We start from the raw sequence: 24,158 nt of genomic DNA, 5'->3' as shown, positions 1-24,158 counted from the left end.
GAAGGCGATTTCGGTCATTCTGAGCTCAATTTGGGATCATTTTCTTTTCTGGCCTTTAGAAGGCGATTTCGGTCATTCTGAGCTCAATTTGCGATCATTTTCTTTTTTGGCCTTTAGAAGGCGATTTCGGTCATTCTGAGCTCAATTTGGGATCATTCTCTTTTTTGGCGTTTTCTGACCTTTAGATGGCGATTTCGGCAATTTTGAGCTTAATTTGGGATCATTTTCTTTTTTGACCTCTTCTGGCCTTTAGAAGGCGTTTTCGGCCATTCTGAGCTCAATTCGGGATCATTTTCTTTTTTGGACTTTTCTGGCCTTTAGAAGGCGATTTTGGCCATTATGAGCCTAATTTGGGATCATTTTCTTTTTTGGCCTTTTCTGGCCTTTAAAAGGCGATTTCAGCCATTCTAGCTTAATTTGGGATCTTTTTCTTTTGTGGCCTTTTCTGACCTTCAGAAGGCGATTTTGGCCAATTTGGGATCATTTTCTTTTTTGGCCTTTTCTGGCCTTTAGAAGGCGATTTCGGCAATTCTAGCTTAATTTGTGATCATTTTCTTTTTTGACCTTTTCTGCCCTTTAGAAGGCGATTTCGGCCATTCTGAGCTCAATTTGGGATCATTTTCTTTTCTGGCCTTTAGCAGGCGTTTTCGGCCATTCTGAGCTCAATTCGGGATCATTTTCTTCTTTGGCCTTTTCTGGCCTTTTGAAGGCGATTTCGGCCATTCTAGCTCAATTTGGGATCATTTGCTTTTTTTGACCTTTTCTGCCCTTTAGAAGGAGATTTTGGCCATTCTGAGTTTAATTTGGGATCATTTTCTTTTTTGGCCTTTTCTGGCCTTTAAAAGGCGATTTCGACCGTTCTGAGCTTAATTTGGGATCTTTTTCTTTTTTGGCCTTTTCTAACCTTTAGAAGGCGATTTTGGCCAATTTGGGATCATTTTCTTTTTTGACCTTTCTGGCCTTTAGAAGGCGATTTCGGCCATTCTAGCTCAATTTGGGATCATTTTCTTTTTTGGCTTTTTCTGGCCTTTAGAAGGGGTTTTCGGCTATTCTGAGCATAATTTGGGATCATTTCCTTTTTTGGCCTTTTCTGACCTTCAGAAAGCGATTTCGGCCATTCTGAGACATGCCAGTCAAACTACTGGTAAGGTAATCCCCCTAAAAAAATACCGATCACCTTCTACAATTGTGTCCCGTTCCAAGCACGCCTCGATCAACCACACACACTACCTTGTGGAAGTTATTTTTTGTAGCTGAGATATTTGCTCTCTTACCGTTTTGTATAGCAGCTTACTATATCTACTGGTGTGAATCGACGAGACGATTCAGTTAGTTGCGACCCTTACATCGAAACGCATCTAACGGAAGCGCTCCGTTATGTTGAGATTACTTTACGAACTAATTACATTTTTTGTTTTAAGACTTACATTTCAAGTTTAGTGAAGTAGGTAATATATGTAATTCTACGAGGATGCGAAAAAATGAACAAAGACAGAAGGAGTGTGTGTGCCGTTGATCGAGGCATGCTTGGAACGGGACATAATAGTAAAGGGGTTCGAGTCCCGTTTGAATGAGAAATTTTTTTCTCTAAGTCCCAACTTCTGTTCTTGTTCGTTTTTCGCATCATCGTAGAATTACATGCATAACCTACTTCACTTAACTCAAAATGTAAGTATGAAGACAAAAAACTCACAGAAAGAGCGGGTTGTATCTAAAACCACATTTTTGACGTAGAAAACTTCTGATATTTGTGTGGGTCTTGAAAAGGATCGTATCATTTGTTTATGTGGATTGGAATTCAATTTCGAATGAGTAGATTGTTTTGGGAATGTAAAATTTGTATACCAACTTAAGAACCAAACTTCTTTGGAGGTGGCAACGGTCTTAAAGATGGTTTGTCTGTAGACTCCAAGGCAATATCAGAGCATCTCACGACTATCTTGGAATAAACTTGGCAATTGTTAGAATAAGATAGTTTGAAGAAGAGCGGAAGCTTTCACAACATGAGATTTTTATTTCATTTTGTTTGTTTTGATTTTATTTCATCTGACTGAATGAATAAAAAATTACCAAGTTGTTGAACGTGCAACCTTATTTCTAAAACGACTAGTTGGTTCACTGAAGTTCGGATCATCGAAGATATCGCAGCATTATATGCAATGGCAGTGCAGGATCCAATGGCGGAAACCTACCAGGTCCAGGACATGTGATATAGTACTCTTCACGTTCAAAAACCACGACTCCTGTACGTGCCATACGAATCTCTCCTGCAGCAGTGACCGGTACCGAAGGGGACGTTGAGCCACACGAAAATCCAACATGGAAAGTAACCGAAGAGAGTCATCTTCTCCTCTTCCTCCTCCTTCGCGATGAACTTCGCCTGTTGAACTTTGCTTCTTTTTTCAAGTGTGTCTATATTCAAAAGTCTGCATCGGTTTCCGTATTCAGGAAAAACTAGAGAATTTCGCTAAGGAAGATGACGCAGGGTCAGCCGGATCCAGCACGTACCTGCAGGATTCCAGACAATGCAAGCAGTCTCAACAATCTCAACAATCAATTGTTCTCACCAGCGCTCAATACAAGGACTTCAAGCAGTATGGGTCAATGAAGACTTTGGTAACTTCGAAGGAAATCCAAGTCGTTGATTGGTCTCGGAAATTATCGAGGTTTAGTGGTTGTTGAATAATAGTATTGGATCCTGTACGACTCCCAAGTCATTCATGACGGGGCATTTTGTTGCAAGTTTTTCAAGCAGTGTCAGTCTTCAATTGAACGAATCACCAAGTATATTTTCAAGTCATCAGCGTAGGTAAATGAGTTTGCAACTCAAACACAATTTCGGAGCAACGTCGTTGAAAACTAACGTAAACAATAGCGGACCTGATTTGCTGCTTTGAAGCACTCCGGTTGAATTACAGAAACTCGAGGATATACAGAAGTCAATATTAACACGGAGCTCAAGTCCAGACAGGTGAGACCTAATCCACGATACGGGCCTCGAAGAACATCAGAGACGAGACAGTTTGGCCAACAGTATATTGTGAAGTTAATATGTATGTATTTTTACGAGAATGCGAAAAATGAACAAAGATAGAAGGTGTGACATAGGGTTATTTCTACAAATTTTTGAAAGTAAATCTATTTGCTTCTCGATTTTGTCAAGTGGTCGAAGAATTTAAATTGAAAATATGGCAAAATTTGATGATAAAATGATCAAAAAGGCGTAATGAGATGAATATAGGTAAAATCCGTTCAGTGGTAACAAAGTTGTAATCATTTGAGATCTTTCATTCTCTATTTTTGATATTTTAGAATGACACCATATTAACTTTAGATGTATTCTACGTCGATAAACACTTGGAAGGAAGTGTAGAGGATTCACCACCTCAACATTCACTTGAAAATAATAATGCAGCGTACGATTCAGTTTGGCGAAGTTTGTAATTAGTGAAAATCTGACTTGGTCGTATGTTATTTCAAATCTTTTTTTTTTCTTTTCAAGCATGCTTTTAAAAATGCTTTTATTTCAACTTTAATTGTTCAATAGAGTTGAACCCTATGATTCCAGGATTTTTTGGATTACAGAGTACTGATAGTGTGACAATAAATCAATCTAAATCTAAAAAGATCAACATTTTAGGCGATTGTAATCCGTACGCCATGACACATTTAATTGCAACCCTATTAACATGTTGCAGCATGTTATACTACTCTGTCAGCCACATCCACTTGTGCACTTTTCGTGTCATGCACGAATTAAAATTTTACAAATTGCTCACATATTCATCATGTTCCGCTAGACAACAAGAGCCAGCAGCAGCGAAAGAATGGTCCCATAAATATAAATGCTCAATTAAATTATGCACCCGAGCCGGGCCCGGTGAGAAAACAAGCGCACTCGCTCCGACCATGTCAGAGGCACACGGTTGACATGTACTACTCCAAAACAATTGAATGATTTAAGCGTGTTAAATTCGGTACGCAGCCCGCGCCCTTCCGGCACGGCGAACAACAATCGGAGATCCTTTTTCATTCAAACACGCAACTTTGCACGACGCGACGCATTCTAGTCTCTCTTTGTAGGGACCGTAAACGGATGAACTGAGCTACCTACCAAGTGAATGACGATCTACAGGAGCTGGAGTGGTCGCTGCAGCAGGAAACAGAAACAGCGACATGAAGGATTTAATTAAATTTAACTCCATGACAGTTTGTTAAGATGTGACGTTGAAATGAACGAACAAGTTCTACTATTTCTGGTTATCCGACTGCGCTGGGGATTCACAGTTCAAACCGAGCAGTGAAGAATGAATGCAAACCCGTTGTAGGCGGTGTGGAAAACCTTGTTTCCCACCCTCCCGAAAAAGTGCAACCAGAGTTTCAAAAACATTCGAAGCGCTTGACGAAGGACTGGCAGTGCAGAACCCAACTAGAACGTGATTAAATTTTCACTCTGAGTAAAGCGATCCTACGCTCTCTCTTCGTTGCCGAGATAGGTTACGAGAACTGTGCGTTTCGCAACTTAACGGTAGGACGGAGGCTACTAAAGGGGGAGGGGCTGAAAACATGACGTTTATTTAGTTTAAATTACATTTTCCACTGAGACATGATTGAGAAAATTCGTCGAGCTGCCAGCCGTGCCGAGAGGTGTTGAACGTTCATGTTGGCAATTAGGTTGATAATTAGTTCGAAAACAATGTCTTATTGCGATTTTTACAATCTTATTAAATCAAGACGATGTTCGTTGCCTCAGACATCGTCGTGGTAAAGTTTTTCCCCGAACTTGCCGAGGCGAAATAAATCAGTTGGACCGTAGCGTTGCAAACGTGACATTTATCCACCGTTTGGAAGCGTTTACCGGCGTAACTGACGACGGTTCGACCGGTGACACATCAATCAATTTGATGCTCGGTCTTTGCGATGACGGGCACAGAAATGGGACTTTGCATTCGTCGCTTGTTCGCTGCTGCGCGCTGGTGAAAGTGGTAGGAAAATCGATAAATATGAACTATGGCTCAATAAGAAAAACTGTTTTACTGACACACAAATAGGCTCACCAATGTTGGGCTGTAAATATGGTAGGAAATTTGAGTTCCACACGCAGCGCAACCTCTGAGCTGTCGAACGGAGGCAGTCAACAATTTATTGTCTTGTAATGTTTGTGTGTTTGTACCCGTATTTGGGCTGCTTCTTAACCACGTGGGCATATTTTGGTCATACAAAAGATTCATTGCCGTCGACTTTATTGCTTAGAACAACCACTAGAATCACGCATTATCGTAATTTATTTATTTTTGTGAATTGTTGAACTTTATCTTGGTCGGATTTCTGGTATTCAAGTTGTGAATTTTTGAACAGTAAGTTATTAATAATCACACTGTCAGTTCTGTAAAATTAAAAAAAAAATTACGTATTTCTTTATGTCTTCATAATCACGTGGTTTGGGAATGACCCCAAACACAAATTTGCTGCAACGCAGAGAGCAAAGCAAAGAACAGATTAATTTTCCTGACTTAATCGCTGCACAGTCAGCACCTGAAGACCCCATTGTGCCAGCGTACAACGCAACGCAATGCTCATCAACGCGATTATCCCCCATCGATCAGTCACGAAAAAATATTAAGAACTTCACTCCGCACAAAGCCGTCAATCTGATGGCACCAGAGCGTGCAGCCCCCCGCGCACTCTGCTCCGGAATCCCTGTGCAATCGATCAGCCTCGCTGAAGTCTTAATTTACAGAAGTTCCTGGGATCGTCGCTGGCCGTTGCAATGGCACGGAAGAAGAACTCGGTCAGAAGAAAAATTATGCGGATAAAGTCACAGTAAAAACAAACTCACACACGGCACAGCACCGACCCGAAACCCCGAAGCGTTTCTGGGCAGAAATTGATATCTTGGAAGGCGATCCACCCAGCAGTGACGTCCCAAACACTCATCTTTTACTCGATCAATTCGAACCGAATACTTTTCCGTCTCCAAAGTCCGGATTTTGCTGGCAGAGATTTAGGATGATGAAGCACCTCCTAACTTGCGAACATAAATTCGCTGACCGTGACATCATGTGTGCACGTCCGATCTGCTGGATCCCTTCTCCCCTGCAGCTCTGCTGCTTTACCCGATCCAAACCGATCGGAGCGAACAGGTGAAGAAGTCCTTGAAGGTTGATTGTTCGAGCTCATGTCTACTCAGACGCCGCACCACACGGGGAAGGGAAGAACGGCTGGGTGAAGCGCCGATCTCTGGTCAATTCCTGCGACTGCGACTGATACGCGGCGGCATTGCGCGGAGTCCTAAGGGTAAGAAGAATCTGCGCTTTTCGGGGGTCTCGGGGGTGAGTCAGTCAAGATTATACGTTTTAATCTTTTGGACCTCCCAAAAATAGTTTCCGATTCCGCAGCATCAACAGCAGCAGCGAGCCGAGCGACCACCACCGAAGAATTTCACAGAAGACTGCTCGAAGCGGGGGCCCGCGGGCCAACATGCAAAAGTCTTTCCTCCTTGCCGCCACGTTCGCGTCCCGAGTCGAGGGATTGGCGAGATGAAAGGGGAAGAAATGTTTAATAAATATATGTTTTTCTTTATTGAAAACTATTCGTGGGATATTAAAATGATTACTATATTCATTTAAATTTTAAGATGTCTTCATTAGTCCGAGAGATTTTTGCTTATGGGGGACCAGCGGGGACGGTCGCGGACGGACAGATGAGCGCCACAGATCAGCGGAGTCTGCGTCGGAGGCGACTACACGTGAAGGTCGATTTGTGGAATCAACTGAAAGAGAGAAACCGTGGAAGACCTTTCGGTGCACAGATTTTTTTTAGTTTTCTTTTTCCGCACAAGGTAGAATCGCGCATCGTTTGCTTATGCTATGTGTGTTTTGTCTGTATAGAGAAGATAGAGTATAGAGATAATGTCCGTCTGATGCATTGGTCGTTTTGTGCTTGTAACTGCAACCGATGATGCGCCCTGATGAAGCTTCGGTTGATGTGAATAAACTTGACGAATGGCCGGTTTCAGGTGACGTAAACATCCGGAATTCAACTGTGAGCATCGTCGAAAGCTTTACATTTTTTTCGCGCTGAGCCATTCCAATTGGGTTTGAGCATGTTTAATTAAGTAGTACTACACTTTTCCTTCCGTACTCCAATCGATTGTTATTTTATATCTATCATAACTACATTTTAAACTATCCATTTTGTAAAGTTAAATAAAATTATTCGGCAACAAGTTTACGTCCAGCTCCAAAATTTTTTTTTAATGTTTTCTCACACTATTGGACAGCAGCATACAGAATTATTTTGATTTTATGCATATCGAGGATTTCCGTTTAGAAAAAAATGTCGTACCCAAATTACGTAACAATAAACATCCAGATTTTAGACCAGCCCTCCCTTCCGCGATAGGTAACGTTAGATATGACTAAAATTGCGTAAAGCTAAGCCGCTCAAAATGTTCGATTTTGGAAAAATATCACAGTTACGTAAATGTTTCAACTAACTCCCCTCTCCCATATGTAATAATAATAACGCAAACTAAACTCCCTAAATTTACACCCACCCCCTCAGCCTTTACACCAAACTTGGCTTACGTGTTTCTCGATCAAAGGTGGTGGTCTTAGACGTTTTGGAAGAAAGGTTGTCCAGCTCCTGAAAAAGAAGTGGATCCTAATTGAGGAATAAGGTCAATACGTTAGTGCATTATGGTTGTTCTGTCTGAAGCAGTGTTGCGAAATTTCGACACGGCAAAATGATAATGACACGACGGCAGTTTCACTCTCACTCACTTCAAGCTGACATTAAGTGTCACTCGAGACAGTTATCAATGAAGATCATGGCAGTAAAACAAATGTTATATCCTAATTAATATCGAAATTTTTGACGTGGGACACGTCTTTGTTTACTATACTGGGATGCATTCTGTAAAATTGGAAATGAAACGGGCAAATGTTGCGTCAGATTTCAAACGCTAATAACAGCATAACCACATGATGGATAACAATAACCAATATGTTGTTGGATAGATAAAATGTATAGCAATTTTGTAATGTGTTAATTATCACTCTAATTTCATTGCTAAGCGGTAAAATTGATAATAATTTCAATAACAAATTTACGCGAATAATGAACCAATTACATGCGAGCATTCCTAGCACAGACGACGTGAATGGACACCATCCGTTCCCTGTGATATTCCCTGTATCAATTTCGAAATAAAAATTGACAGAGTCTCCCCGTCCCAATAGGTCAATTTATTTTTGCTTCCATGAGCTTTGACTAATATGATGTCTCGAAGGTAAAAGTTTTCCTAAAAGTTTGAAACAATACCCATCCTTGAGCAATCTCTAAACCTGCGTGTTAGGTACTGTAGAACCTAATAAAAACTGATGTCTTGAAAGAAAACATGCCAGTAAAAGCAACAGTACCAGTGGAGTATAGAACCGCAGGTCTCTCGTCGTCTATGATTGGTACTCTTCTATTCGTACTGCAGCAGTACTATTCGTATTGCAGTGGTACACTTTTGTTCGTACATTCCTATTCGTATGCAATTGAGGAAAAACTACAATGCTGCTGTTGATGGTGATTGAAAGTTTATTTCATAAATATGATTGCCATGAATTACTCAACAAGAATTGTAAATTTTTGCAACGGATATTTTTTTAATTTTATATTCTATATTCACTAAATAATCGTGACCGGATAGTATCGAAAGAGTAAATTCCTAAATATATACATTTATAGAAGAGTAAGAACCTTGTGATTTTTTTATTTATTTAGTAAGATTCGTACAGAATCTCTTTTTATATTTCAAAATTGTTAGATGATATATTATTATTCTAAGCTTTACCATAATAAACGTATATTTCCTGTCTTCGTAATACAGCGAATGTAGTTGCAGGCAAATGAAAAAATTGTCAAGCAAAAAATAAAAATGTAATTGTGGATTTCTACGATTTTTTGCTGGAACTTGTTAGGAATTTTGTTCAAATTATTTTCTTATGTTTTCCAATTGATGAACCTTTGTAAGGGCTTCCATATTATTTTGAAAGTAATATCCATACTATAGATTTGATTTAGTTAGAGTTAAATAAGACAAAACCATTCATTATGATAACGTAAGTATTATTGGATTTGGTTTTTGAGGATATAGAGATGATTCTGACCTTGACGCATTATGAGAAATTCTTGGTGCACCTTCAACAAGCACGATATGTTTGTGCCTTGTTAAATACATATTTTTTTGCACAAAAAAAAATACTAAAGGCATAATATCGCCAAATATAAATGATATTTTTTCGAGTGTTGTTGAATATATTCCAAAAATTGATTTCCAGGGAGGCTGAAAATAAACACATTGATTCTGTCTGCAGACTCTGTATATTTTGTAACAAAAAATCCCCTAATTACAGTGTTTAGTCCCACGTCACCATTTCATACAACCCTAGAGCTGTATACCTTGTAGTATTTGATCTAAGCCAATCAACTGCACGAGAGACGGTGAAGTAGGTAGGCATCTTCATCCTCCACTGCACAGTGCACAGTGGTCCAATAAGGCAAAAAGAGGAACTTAATTCCATAGCGCCTTTTAACTTCATCCTAGCTTAATAGTGTCTTCGGAGCAATTGTTTGTATAAATGACCCGCATAATTGCAAATTGTCAAAATATATGAAAAAATTACTATATAAAAAATAAAAAAGTTAACTTTTTCGTGTTAAGAGATAGAAGAATAGTTTATTCAGCAAAGTTGTAGAAAATTCAAAAATATGAAACTTCGTTTAACAAATGAAAACCCTATCTTTTTTCGGTACAAAGTTATAAAGTACATTATATGGAACTTATTTAAAAGTTAGTTTTTTGTACTTAACTTTTGTTAGATGCATTTTACACGAAAGTGTAGTTCGGAGGAATTGTTTGGGCACACAAAACACACATTTTTGCCGACAACCATATATCTCCAAGACTTTTCCTCACAAAGTTATATCATATTTTAGCTTATTTTTTCAATAACTTCAAGAACTAATAGGTTAAAAAGGGGCAAGTGGAATCATGATGTCAATAATTTTCCTTGAAGTTAAGCTGAAGTACTATAAACTTCTTAAGGTTCCATTTGCCCCAATCCACCCATTTTAGAGTACGGCGAGCATATATTACAGTAGGTTTTCATATATCAATAACCCTAACTTTTTTGTTTTAAGAGATAGAGGAATGGTTTATTCGGAAAAGTTTTAGAGCGTGCAAAAATATGATACTTTGCTGAACAAACAAAATTCCTATCTTCATTGGGTACAGAGTTACAGAGTATTTTCTGTAAAAGTTACTTGAAAGTTAGTTTGTTGTACTTATCTTTTGTTAGTTACATTTTACAAGAAAACGTTGTTCTAAAGAAGCATTTGAACAAACAAAACACACGTTTTTGTTGAAGACCCCATATCTCCAGGACTTTTCTTTGCAAAGTTATAGCACATTTCAGCATATATTTTCGATAACGATATTTTTGTATTTTCTGCAACTTTGCCGAATAAACTATTCTTCTATCTCTTAACACAAAAAAGGTAATTATTTTATTTTTAGTATAGTGAACTTTTCATATTTTTTGATAATTTGCAATTTATGCGGGTCATTCATACAAACAATTTCTCGGAAGACACTATCAAGCTAGGATGAAGGTGAAAGGCGCAATGGAATTAAGTTCCACTTTTTTGCCTTATTGGACCACTGTGCACTGCACAAACATCACTAAAGTAACATAGCGTGTGCGAAATCACAGTAATGCTACCAGTCAGCATTATCATTGTCAACTGATTGGAGCTGAAAGTAATTATAACTTTCAGCGCGTTGCGTTCGTATTGAAACTGATATCCGCAGTTGTCAGTTTCAACTGAGAACTTATCACTGACAGTGAACATTTGCAACACTGGTCTGGAGGCCAGAAGATGATATCCAGAGTCCTGGAAAAGTTGTCCGAAACCATATTTTGATCTAAGACTGTGACTTACAGTTTCTGGATATCTTTGAAAATCGATTATATATCCTGCAATACGGGTATTTTAGGAATGACATACAGAGATCATATATCGATATTCGACACCATTCTTAAGTTCACAGGAGCGGTTTTCGGTTCCTAGAGGACTGGGTAAACTTGTAGAGAATGTTCAAATACCAGACAATACATATATTTTTGAAACGAGGATGATGTTTCTAAACCAAAAATTGTCATTTTCGACAATTCCGGTTTCAGGAAATTTGGATTACTATCGATTTTTCTCGGAATCGGCATGACGTGGAGGGATTAAATATTGATACGTGTACGGTGCAATTTTTAAATCCAAGAAGGTTTCTGGAAAAATGGAACCACCTCTAGAAACCAGAAATCAGTATCCAACGACATTATTAAATTCAAGAAAGCATCTCTCGGTTTCAGCAAATCCACGAAAATCCATCATATATCTCGCAATATTGGTATTTGTGGACTAAACATCGATGTCCGACGCCATTTTTTGAATTCAAAAGTCAAGATGGCACCTTCCGGTTTCCGTAATTTTGTTAAAATCTCTCCAAATCGATATTTTTGTAATCAGAATGACGTCTCTCAGCCCAATTATTGATATAAGATTCCATTTTTTAATCCAAGATGGCAACTTTCGGATTCTGAAAAGCTATACAAAACCAAGGAAAACCTTTTCAAAACCAAGGAAGAACTTCGTTTAGAAACCAGAAATCTATTTCCGATGATATTTTGAAAGTCAGAATGGAGAAATCCACGAAAATAGAGTATATATCTCCCAATATGGGTATTTTCGAACTAAATATCGATGTCCAACGTCAGTTTTTGAATCCAAGGAAGAGGTCCTTCCGACCCCTTTGATGTCTGACGTCATTTTGAAATCCAGTTGGTGACTTTTGGTTTCTTTCAAAGTTAAAATACTACTAGAATCCAGCTCGTTCGATGTCAGAGTACCCAAACATGGCTTTATTCTAAGGCTTCCAACTAACCCTTCCTTTGAACTCTGCAAATCTTCGACAAATATTTCTTGACAAAAACACGTTCCCCTTACAATAAAACTGATCAAAGGGACATTTAGTTAAAACCTCTTCAGGGGATTGTAATTGTTGAAAATGGGGACGACTACAGGTGGTGGTCCCCGTGGTTTTGTGGTTAGCGATGTCGGTCGCTACGTTGTGCTACGGTCACACGATTGTGATATCGGGTTCGATAACCGAGCGAGTCGAGGATCTTTTCGAGCTGGATATTTTCTTGACTCAGCACTGGGGCACGGTGTATCGTTGTACTTATCCTACACATACAGAAGGTGCCAAAAACAATATCGATAACGAATTCTCTCAACTAATCTAGTTGATCGAGACCGCTATTAGCCCCAAGGCTAAGCGTGCGATATTGTTATTGACTATTACAGAAGACGGGGCGAGCAGCGAGTTACTCGTCTGACCAGTTTTTGTATTAAAGATGGCGAGTTTGCTGGATTTTAGGCGAGTAAAGCGTGTTACTGTCAAGAATTTTGATTTGCCGTATTATTTTCATCGTGTATCAAAAAAACCAGAACATCCCTCATTTCAAAGCTGTGTGTGTACCAGGTGTACTCCTAAGTAATTTCCGGTTTTTCCGATGGATGACGCTCTGTTTTGTACCGCTGTTGGTAACACATACCATCTGCCATTTTGTTCAGTCATATCGAGTGCTTTAACTGCGTTGAAATTATCTCGAAAAAATCTTCCAGTAAGTTTTAATTGCGTGTCAAAAATGTCGAAATTTGTACAGAATTTTGAACAGATGCGCCATGTATTTCTTTTCATGTTCATTAAAAGAGAAAAAAGTGTCCGAAAGCCACTGTGCGCTTGTGGAAGTTCATGGTGATCGTGCATTAACCCTTCGAACATATGAAATGTGGTTTCGACAGTTTAAAAATGGAGATTTCGACCTGAACGACGCCGCACGCTCCGGCAAGCGAAAATCGTTTGATGACGCCGAATTGCAAGCATTATTGGATGAAGACAACACGCAAACGCAACGACAGCTTGCAGATGCGATGGGAGTTCAACAGCAAACAATTTCTAAACGTCTGTGAGCCATGGGAAAAAAGCAGAAATATGGAAAGTGGGTGCCCCATAAACTGTCCAAGAGACAAATGGACAACCGAAAAGTGACCTGTGAAATGCTGCTAAAACGGTACAAAAGAAAGTCTTTCCTGCATCGTATTGTTACTGGTGATGAAAAGTGGAATTTCCTGGAGAACCCCAAGCGCAACAAATCGTGGGTGAGTCCAGGCGAAGCATCGACATCGACGGTACGGCCTAATCGTTACGGTCGGAAGGTCATGTTGTGTGTGTTATGGGCCTTTTTTTTTTAACTCTGTATGCCAGAAGGGCACTGGGTACTGAAATGCAACTGCGACATTCTTGCTGATTGTCTTTTGTGGCGGGCCCCGATTGCTGTGCACAGGTTACGGATTGCTCGTACTCATTGATAGAGTAGAACTGTTTTGTTGTAAACCTGTACCCCAATTAGGTACAACATAGTTGATGAAACTAATGACCTGCTTGGGATTGGAGCTCCATACTTGGTATGGAGTTAAAAGGTAACTTCCTAAGAAGTTGTACCTACAGGAAGCAAGAGCTTCGCAAGAGCAAAGCAAATGCTCTGAACTCTCTGGTTCAGATTTGCAGAATCGGCAGGTGTCGTTCAACACTACGCCGATTTTATTTAAATGATAAAAAGCGGGACAGTGTCCGGTGAGGAGTCCCGTGGTTATCCGTAGGTCACTACGATTTAGACTAAGTAGCTTTCTAGCGGTTCCAGGGTTCGGATAGATAAACTGTTTGGCTTGGATTTTCGTAAGCAGTGCTACACTTAGGGACTGGAAAATTTTGCTTGAGTGATATATTGGAGAGCTGCGGACAAATTTTACAAACCTTGTTTTACTCTTACTTACTTTTTTTGGTATCAGCATTATCCCGACTTCAGAATACGCTTCCCCAAAACTCGGCATGTATCCGGAACTCTACTGAATATTATCTTTGCCATTCGCTCATCCGCCACATGTGCTTTGAAGAAACCTGCCGTGTATCATAAGCTTACCAATATCTGCGTATTTATATACTTCTTACAGTTCGTGATTCACGTTTTTTGCATGAACTTCCTCACTGCGAAGTGGCATGCTTATTATTTTATTTAATTTTATCCGTGCTTGTGATTTTACCCTTCCTTTACACGCTAGAACTACGAACATGCTGCTCTACAATACCGAGCCTCCTCTCTCTCAAAAAAAAATATCGCCATTTATAATTCCCTAGAGAAGGTTCGTTGTGCGTCATTCTTGCCAGTTTTTTTTTCGAGAAAAGAGACTTATTTTTTGTTAAGTAGTATTCACGCAAACCTATTATAGAATTGAATGTAAAGGAAGGTTAAGTGGTGGGGGAGCCTGAGAATAAACTCATGCTTAAGTCTTTGTGTTGTGATTATACTAAGATTCGAACGACCATCTGCTTGACAGAGTGGACTCTCTAACCTCTAACCACGGATGTTTTTTTTTTCTTTGCTGTTTACCCTATTCCCATGTCGACGATAGCATGTATGGTTGCATATAACATTCGGTACACGATACACACATCCTTCAGTGCACAGCCGCTCTATTGCCGAGTTTGCTTTTCTTTTAACGAAGGCTCTCGATGAGGGGCCGAGCAGTCCTTACGCTTCTTCTTTCCACAGCCTTTTTCAACAGCCGTCACCCGACATCCATCATAGGCAAATAAAAAAAGAGAGGGAAAATGTCTTCGGTGGATTCGGGCTGTTATCGGAACGCGTTGTTTGTGTAGTGCAGACACAAACGTCTGTATAAAAAACAGCTTCTTCTCTTTTCTACATTCGCAATCCCTAAAACATCCTCCACAGAGTCCATTTTTCGTTTCCTTTTGTTATGCTCTGTTGCTAATACGTTCTCAATGTGACTATTGGTCTGTCAGCGCGGATAGGTATTATGAATAAACTGCAACAGGAAACCTATCATTAGAAGACAGTAAAAGAAAGGCTGTACCATTGGCATGCCTGGTTATATCCCTTCAGTTTCTCCTCAGACCATACACTCAGGATAATCTGGTGAACTGTATGAAACAGCCATTTGCCGCCAGATAAACCGCCCTTTTCAGCAGCCTCGTGGTTCATCAAGAGTACGTTTTTATCGTGACATTTTCCGGTATTTTTTTTAACAAAATTTTATGAACTGCTTTATCTATTCTTTTCCTTTTAAAGCATATATTTTTTGCGTATTCAAAGCAGTTCATATAGCTATTTGCAGTTATATTAGGATTTGTTTTTGAAAACATTTTTGGAGGAGTTTCTTAAATTGTTTTCTCTGATGGCCTGATTCTACTAAGATTCGAACGACCATCTGCTTGACATGGTGAACTCTCTAACCTTGCGGCTACGCAGCTCCTCAGCTCGTGTTTCGTGCGCCAAGTATTTATTGCAGGATTCAATGTTCGAAGATTAATAGGCTTCTTTTCACATCCTACGGAAAGCAAGTGCCACCGGGAGGATCAGCATCTTGTCAAGCGCAAATTTCATGTGGATCTATAGGCTGCGGGATCTAAGCTAGCTACTTAATCCGTTTCTTAATCTCGCGGCTCACCTTGGCATCACACGTTACGAGTGCACCAATGGTTGTGCCGCTTCTCTGGATACCTTTAATCATCAAGCTCAAGCTTTAATCATAAAATGTGTCCTTCCAAAACGCCCAATGATTGCTCTGATTTCGCACAAAAAATGTGTGAAATGCATTACGCATCAGTAATACAATGAATACATGGACAGAGATCGGAATCAGAATGTGTATTATACACACAAAATCGTGATGTTCCGGCAAACTTCGGCTTCGGGCTAACGATCTGTTTCGGGGCGATCGAAAAACCGTTGCTTACTTTCGCGAGCCGGTGCGTATTAGAGGCTAGTGCATCCCTAATCGCTGTCAGCAAAAGAAACAGCCAATAGCGCGCCTTGTTGCAACAGGACTTACTAACGCTGGTGCCAGTAACGTGAGATCGAATGCATATGAATAAAACCAGAGAATCCAATGTCTTTTTGTTTGTTATTGATTCGATGATGTTTTTAAATGACCGGATTTATGAACGGGAATCAATCAGTTGGTATTTTCATCAATTCATTCATCAGTGTTTGTTATTGGTTGCACTACTCCAACGATAGTAGCCTTCTAAAGAACATTACCAATACCAGTACAAATGATCATAACGACACCAACACCGGTTAAACCTTTTGAAGTATAGTGATTTGGAGGTGCTAAATACATTAAAAATGCGCTAGAGCATCAAATGCGTTATGCCCAGCACACATTTGTTGTAATGGTTCCAAACTTAATCAGTAAATGCGCTTATTTTGCTCATAAATGATCTGGTTACGTACATTCCAACTTTTGCGTGTACTTTTCGGCTATGTTGAACAACAAGTTTGAGAGCACTTCCCTTCACGCACTGACATATCCGAAATTTCGCCCGCTGTCCTGACGTTTGATGTGAAACCGTCCAGGGTCGCACGTACAAGCTTAACCAGTTTTGTTGAAAAACTATGTTCAAGCATAACCAAACAAGTCGTTGCGTTTCACTGATTCGTACGCCGCTTAGACTTTAAACGAACGTTGTCTCAAGGTAAACAGCTGTTCCGCTGTAGGTCATCCCGCTCGAAAACCGGTACTGGCTATCTGGTTCGGCTTCAGTCTATGGAACAGATCACGGGAGAAGAGTTTTATATTCGGAATTGAAGAGGGTTATACTTTGACAGTTGCTACAGTCGGGTCATATCCCTTCAGTTTCTCTTCACACCATACACTCAGGATAATCTGGTGAACTGTATGAAACAGCCACTTGCCGGCTGATAAACCGCCCTTCCCAGCAGCCTCGTGGTTCATCAAGAATACGTTTTTATCGTGACATTTTCCGGTATTATGTTTATCCTGATTTGATGAACTGTTACGGTCGATCGACCGTAAACTGTCACCCGCCACGACCTTATAAACACGTTTTTTTTTGTACTAAACCTATGCAAAATTTCGCGAAATATTTTCGAAACTAAACGAGGTTTTTTACGATTAAAGTTTATGAATTGGAGGCTAGCTTTTCTATCAGTTTAAAATAACAAGACGATTTAATGATATTAAGATTTTTCATATGTCGTAAGTTACGAATTTCTTAAAGTTTTATGTAGTCTTAAATTACGAAGCAACTCCGGGCCAAATGGAAAACAGGATAATTATATGATTATATGTTAAAAATATGTTTATTTGATTAATGTCAGTTTGGCAAATGTTATTGAAAAACATACATTTAGTAGTTGTTTTTAGCGATATTTGACAAACCATATCTAATAATTAAAACAAATTTATATCTGCCATGAAACTTATATCCACCAATTAAAATATTCTTCCGCTATTTCTCGACACAGATAGTAATGGAAGTTCAACTGGAACATCGACCGATATAGTGTGATTTTTCCTGTCGAAATATTCAATGGGGCTTCGCGGGTAGGTTAATAGCACTAATGTACAAAACAATGTACGTTTGACGGTGTAAACGTACTGTACTTGAAGTTTCGCGATCAAATTGAGGAGCCTGAGTGTTTAACAAATAGTTTTGTTCATCGGAAAAATCAACTGAAGTGCGACTGACGTAATCCAATCAAAAATAGACAAAGCACTGAAATTATATTTTTGTAAACCTTTATGAGAAAATAAGAAAATTGAAGATAGTAAAATAGCAAACCATCAGTTATTCTTTGAGGAGAGTACTGACATCGTTACGCACCAACAGAACGGACCAGATTTGAATAAAACTCATACCAGAATCTGGGTTCGTGCGTCTAAGGGTGATTCCCACTAATCGTAATCTAGTTTTGTTTCATTTTGAACTATATTTAAACAGAGCTCATTCATATTAAAAATAATCACACGTTGATAGAAAGTTCGAGAGTGCAGCAAGAATTAAACATTCGACAAATTACTGTTGATAATAATACGTGATTTATTTATCAGCAAACTAAAGTAATCTCGCAGCCGCTTGCTGTCAAAACAAACGTCAACTTTGACTGCATCAACCGGTATAATCTGCTCTGCGTGTGCGATTACCGTATACATTCCGTATACAACACTCCCCAGCTGGTAACGTTGAGCCACACACACGGTAGCACCCGGATTGTTTACTAATCCTTGAACTTGTTTGGACGTTCGTTCGACGTCTCGATCAATTAGCTCATTGTACTCCGAAATTGAGTGAAGTGAGTTGCTAGCCGCCCCCAGGGCAACCAATATATCTATGAAAAATGTAGTCCTAAAAATTTTTGCAATCTCCATACAAGGCTCGCACTTTCCGGCGAAACTCATATGACCCAAAGCCCGAAAATCCTCAGAAGAAAAAAAAATGAAATAAATTCGCTATTCACTGCAGCCCAGTGAGGGAGACCCCACACACACGAATCCAACACGGGGGGCCCAATTAAGCATGTTCACGGCATTCATTCCGCTCGTAATAATATAATGTTCGCCCTAATGTGAACCGTCTCCACCACTGCCGCGTTGTACCCCCCGCCTTCCCAGCAGTTAGTGTGAGTCGGCCGCGAGAGCGTTCGGTTTTTTTCTGTTTCGATTTTATTTTATGTTTTTGTTTGCTCTTTTGATTTTGTCTCCTACTACTCATTGGTCCCTACGTTGCTGCGCGAATTTGGAATGGGGAGCAAGAAGCGACCGGCGAAGATCAGTTCTACTGCCGAAGCCGCTTCATTCATGTGATTTATGATTCCATCCGTTTTTCGCTGTTGTTGTTGTTGTTGTTGTTTTGAAGATTTTATTTGGCGGCGGTTTTTGAAAGTAATTCTTCGGCTTTTAGAAGTTGTAGGTAGCAAGGCTACCACTTGTTTGTTTGTAATGTCGATGAGAATATGATGAGCTCGAACGCGGTCGGCTGTCTGCTTGTCTGTGGTTTAGCTAAACGTCAAAACCTCAAATAAATTTGTGCCGATCTTCTGGCGGCGCCCTAACTGTGCGTGTGTGTTCCGTTGTGTGCACTCTGAAGCAAGTGGGTCAAGAACGCCGCCAAAGACTTCAACGGGTTTGATTATATCTTTTCCGGGCGTGTTGCTGATGCGGGAACTGCAACTTGCCTCTAAATCTCGGAACGAACGTGTTCATTATGGTTCTCCTCCGTCTGCGTATGCTAAGTGACCTCCCATGGTACACACGGAGATCCTAACTTGCCGTGGTGTTGCGTTGGTTTTTCTGTGTGGTACTGCTCTGTCAGTATGTAAACAGCAGAAGAAGGATATAATTTCTGAATGTTCTTTTTTTGTTTCTTGAGAAACGTTGGAGCGCAAAAAATATGGAAAATGGCAGGTTAGGGAGAATTGATAATAACTCAATCAATGAAGCGTTCCACAGGGAATGTGCTGATGATTTTGGGTTCTGGATTCTTTTTTGTTCGTCTGGTTGTAATTGAACGTACAAGCGAAGTGGTATTTAAACACCACGAGATGCGCCACGGATCAGACCTACCGCATATTGTAGAGCAGAGCAAGCAATTAACTCTAGCGGTGGTCTGTATGAGTAATAAATTATAAATCACTAAGCTTAAATTAAATTCGAATTACTATTTTCATTATCGTTGGTAAATTGTACTCAGTTTACTTATGATAACTGTTGATTTGTCACCCTAATCGCATACCTGCCCTAACTAGTGACGGACGAGAGATAAAACCCTTCACCACCTGCACGGTGGATGGTGTCAAAAGAACCAATCAAGTCAGATCCTATTGAGCGTGACGACATCATCCCAAATTGAGCATCCCTTCATCTTCCGGGTCGGATTATTCGCCCGCAATTTGTGTCGGCCCATCCAAGTAGACCTGCATCGGGTTTTCCCTTTCCAACGAAGTAAACAATATTTATCCAAGGACGCACGGTGACGAGCGAAATGAAGTAATAATAATTCTAAAATTAATTCAATAAAACGCAATTTTGGTACTCAGTGTCGACCGAGTGGGTGTAGCGATTCTTTCCGCCGCTCGAACGAACCGGATGGCGCCCGGGAGTAAAGTGCGTGTAATCTTGACGGGAACACGTGTTCCCTATCGTAGCGGCGGCAGAGAAAAACAAACATTGCCTCGGAAACGGACTGGTTTTTCGGAAAATAATCTTCTTAAGGAGGGTTGCGAAGTAGGTACATCGTGTCACACCGTGTTGATCTAGATCGAATTACATTCGGGGCACTGCTGCTGGTTGGCCCTAGTAGGGGGAGGTTCCACCCGAACGGGATGACAGACTCGGGCGAGTATTTTCCAGTAAATATCCGGATTTAATCGACTGTGAAGGGTTGCTTTCTGTTATCGGTCTGATAGCATATAGCAGTCACTTTGCGCGGAGGGCAGAGATTCAATAAATCAACGTTTGATACGCCCATCAGCGTAGAGGGATTTTTCGCCCGTCGGTAGTCGAAATTGCGCAGGAGGAAGTTTTTAATAAAAGCGAACTTCTTTTTTTTGCTGTTCACGAATGACATTTTCATTTCGCTTCTCGGCAAATCAAAGTGAAAGGTACTGAAGATTTAATGCGCGTTTGAGAGGACGTGACAGAGGACGCCAAACCGTGGTGCATATCGCCCCTTCGGGATGACTCAATACATTGTTCACACACGATAAAGCAAACGATCTGCCGGGGCTAGAGATTCTTTTCGCGCGGCGGATTACGATGACGATGACGACGACCGACGCACGGCTGGATGAAAATCGATATCTTTAAAGCTCGCGCTGACAGACGGTTAGTTTGCCGTCAGTAAGTCCTGGCATGCTGACAGGTCGGACAGGCAGGCAAGCGGGGGCAGCTCAGCACTCAGCCAGTTTCACACTTAGCGTCACATTTTAACTTTTGTTATTGCCTTTCTGGCTCTCTAGAAATCGATATGCCGCGTTCGGGCAAACTCTCCGCTGTCACATGAAATTAATATTGTCATTTTTCTCTCTTTTAATTTCAGGCCGAAGTAAGTGTCGCTCCGTTGATTGTTATGTCCAATATCTTCAGATTCTTCCCCGGTGCGCTGTCAGTAAGTAAGTATGTTCAACCGGGAATGGTTCGCAATATTAGGGCTTAAAGCTTGTGGTGGTGAGCGGCCGGCGGTGCCATGTACTGTAAGCTATCCGGCTGTGGTTTCTTCGAACCGACTCGCATAATACGCACTCACTGTAGGAAGCCTTAATTCGGTGTGAGAATTCACAAGTTGCGCCGACGATGGTGACGAGCCGAGCGTGGCAAGCGCGAACCGATCTGTCAATTTCGACAATTGTCGGAGCTTTTCGAATGGGAAAATTGAGTTGTGGTTTCAGCTCGGAGGGATCGGGTTTGGAGTGTTAACTCGGCGCAGCCCCCGGATGATGCTGTGACTAGTGATGTAATGTTGTGTTAAATTATTTTATTAAAATTATTAAAAGTTTACAATTTATTAAATATAACATCATTTAAAATTTGTAAATTTTTTCTATAAATCTATAAAACCTGCAAAATCTATAAAATCTATAAATTCTATGAATTCTATGAAATCTATAAAATCTTTTTAATCTAGTATACATAGAATTGATATATAGAATTGATGAGTATTCTATAAAACCTTTTAAAAGTTTTATAAAATCTGTTATTAAATAAAAAAAATGTATAATCAAATTTTTAAATGTGAGAAAAACCGCGTGAATTCCAGAATTCGAGTGGAAAACAACCGTGTAGGTTCCATAATCTGTTTAAACTTCAAAATTCTTGTAGAGTCGTAAAAGCAAGCCGTGTAAAATCCGGAAGACGCGTGAGAAAAACGCGTCAAACTTCAAAATCAGCTCAAAAATAACCGCGTAATAAAATACGCGGTTTTTCCCGAGATCTTTATGGAACAAATCTCGGAAATTCCGGAATCTGTGTGAAAAATTATAAAAAACGCATTAATCCCGAAATCCACGTGAAACAACCGTGTAAATTCCAAAGTTTGCGCAAAAATAAGCGCCTGAATTCGGAAATCCACGATAAAAACCGTAAATTTTGAAATCCGCGTTTATTGCGTAATTCGCGTAGAATCCCGTATTAATTACAAAATCCTCAAAAATTCCAAAATCCGCACAAAAATAACCGCGCAAATTCCAAAATCTGAATGAATTTCGAAATTCGTATAAAAACCGTGAAAATTTCTAAATCCGCGCAAAAGAGAATCGCGTACGTTCCATAATCTGTGTGAAAGAGTACCGCTTGAATTCAAAAATCCGCGTATAAATTCGCATTAGTTCCGAAATCGACATAAAATCCGCGAGAAAACCACATTAATTCCTAAATGCATGTTAAAACACACCATAAATGCCGAAATCCGTGTGGAAAACAATCGCGTTAATTCCAAAATCCAAGTTAAACGCGTACAAGAATCCGAAGTCCGTAAAAACCGCGTAAATTCCGAAAACTTCACAAAAAACAACGCGAAGTCCGCAAGAAGCGATAACACCGCTTTAACTTCGAAATTCACGTAAAAAGTGTTAACCGCGTAGTTTCTGATATCTGCGTAAAAAACATGTAAATTTTGAAATTCACGTGAAAGAAACCGCCTAAACTGCGAGAGCCACGTGAAAAATCCCATAAATTCCAAAATCCATGTAAAAAAATCGCGTAAATTCCTAAATTTGCGTAAAAAATCACGAAATCCGCTTGAAAAACGTGTAAATTCCAAAATCTTACTCAAAACCGACGTAAATCCCTAAAAAAAATACGTGGGTTTTTAGTAAGATTAAAAGTGAAAAACCACGTTAATTTCGAAATTTGTGTTTAAGAAAACCGCGTAAATTCCGAAATTCACTTTCACCAATTCCGTAATCTGTGTAAAAAACTACATAAACGAAAACCACGTAAATTCCGAAATTTACGTGAGAGAGACCACGTTAATTCCGAGAACCGCGTAATAAACTGCCTAAAAAAAACCGCAAAATCCGGATGACAGAATTCCCGAAATCCACGGTAAAATAATCCCGTGAATCTCGAAATCCCGTGAAAAATGCGCGTGAAAGAAACCATATAAACGCTGGAATCTGTGTGAAGAACCGCCGAGATCCGCCTGGAAAAACGCGTATAAAAAGCCGCGTAAATTTCAAAATATTCCTATATACCGCGTAGATCCGAAATACGATTAAAAGAAGTGGAAGAGGTTGTTTATAAGAAACGACCGCAAGGTTAACGTAAAATTACGACAGCCTGTCTTATGTCAATAAAATTTTGCAATAGCTTTGGGAATACACTCGATTAGGGTTAATCATTTTAATGGTGAGAAGCGATATATTTTTCCGTATATTATTTTTGCTTAAATGGAATGGAATGGGATAACTGGAAAAATGGGTGTGACTAGTTATACCATTCTACAACGTTCGAAAAAAAAATACATCTCATTCATTCTGGCTCAGAGCGATCATTTGATAAGCTACACATTTATTTTTAGTTTTAAAGTTTTTCCTCAGTTTCTTAGCACGGATGTACAAAAATGATTTCTTGTGGACATTCTATCGAGCCGGATCGATAGCACTCTCATGAAGGCAACAAAATAACATGTATTGTATCGTGTTGCGCGGCTTGGAAGGGAAAAAATGTTTCCTTCCCCGTGTCGCATGGACATTAGTACGGTAGACATTAGTATTAAGGTGGGAATTCTGCTGTGATGTCAAGCAATAACCGTCTTCTTCAAGACGTTACATCCTAGTTAATGAAGTGTTATGAATTTTCTAAAACGGACTCAGCACCGTGAGCAGAACTAGCTGTACTTTTCTGTTTGGAATCGGATTTGTTTTGCATATACCGCTTGTGATGCACAGTATCAATGTATCGTAAATACAACACACTGCTGCGCAATTGCAGCAGCATCAAACTGTAATCAAAGGTGCAGTTTAGTAATAACCATTCATTATGCTCTTCCAAATACATTTAGTAGCCTTGAAAAAGGCTGGTTGCTGCAGTTGTAAATTTCATTCAATTATCGCATAAATGCTTCATGGTCCAGATAGCGCGCGATATCCGCTCTGACATAGATTTTTTGCACGTTGTGGAATGGGATAACTGGAAAAATTATTTCCAGTCATACCATTCCA

General features: G+C 39.8%; 1 protein-coding gene across 3 annotated transcripts in view; it reads left to right on the top strand.

Annotated features, from left to right (window-relative positions):
* Nucleotides 1-24,158, top strand: part of LOC129726578 (homeobox protein E60) — a 183,100-nt gene that overhangs the window by 126,837 nt on the left and 32,105 nt on the right. For all 3 annotated transcript variants that reach the window (XM_055683451.1, XM_055683452.1, XM_055683450.1), the window contains exon 2: nucleotides 21,038-21,110. In XM_055683451.1, coding sequence (XP_055539426.1) covers nucleotides 21,038-21,110 — 73 coding nt within the window. The remainder of the gene's footprint in view (nucleotides 1-21,037; nucleotides 21,111-24,158) is intronic.

The sequence above is a fragment of the Wyeomyia smithii genome, chromosome 3 (genome assembly GCF_029784165.1).
Source record: "Wyeomyia smithii strain HCP4-BCI-WySm-NY-G18 chromosome 3, ASM2978416v1, whole genome shotgun sequence".
NCBI lineage: Eukaryota > Metazoa > Arthropoda > Insecta > Diptera > Culicidae > Wyeomyia > Wyeomyia smithii.
This window is presented reverse-complemented; position numbering and strand designations above follow the sequence as displayed.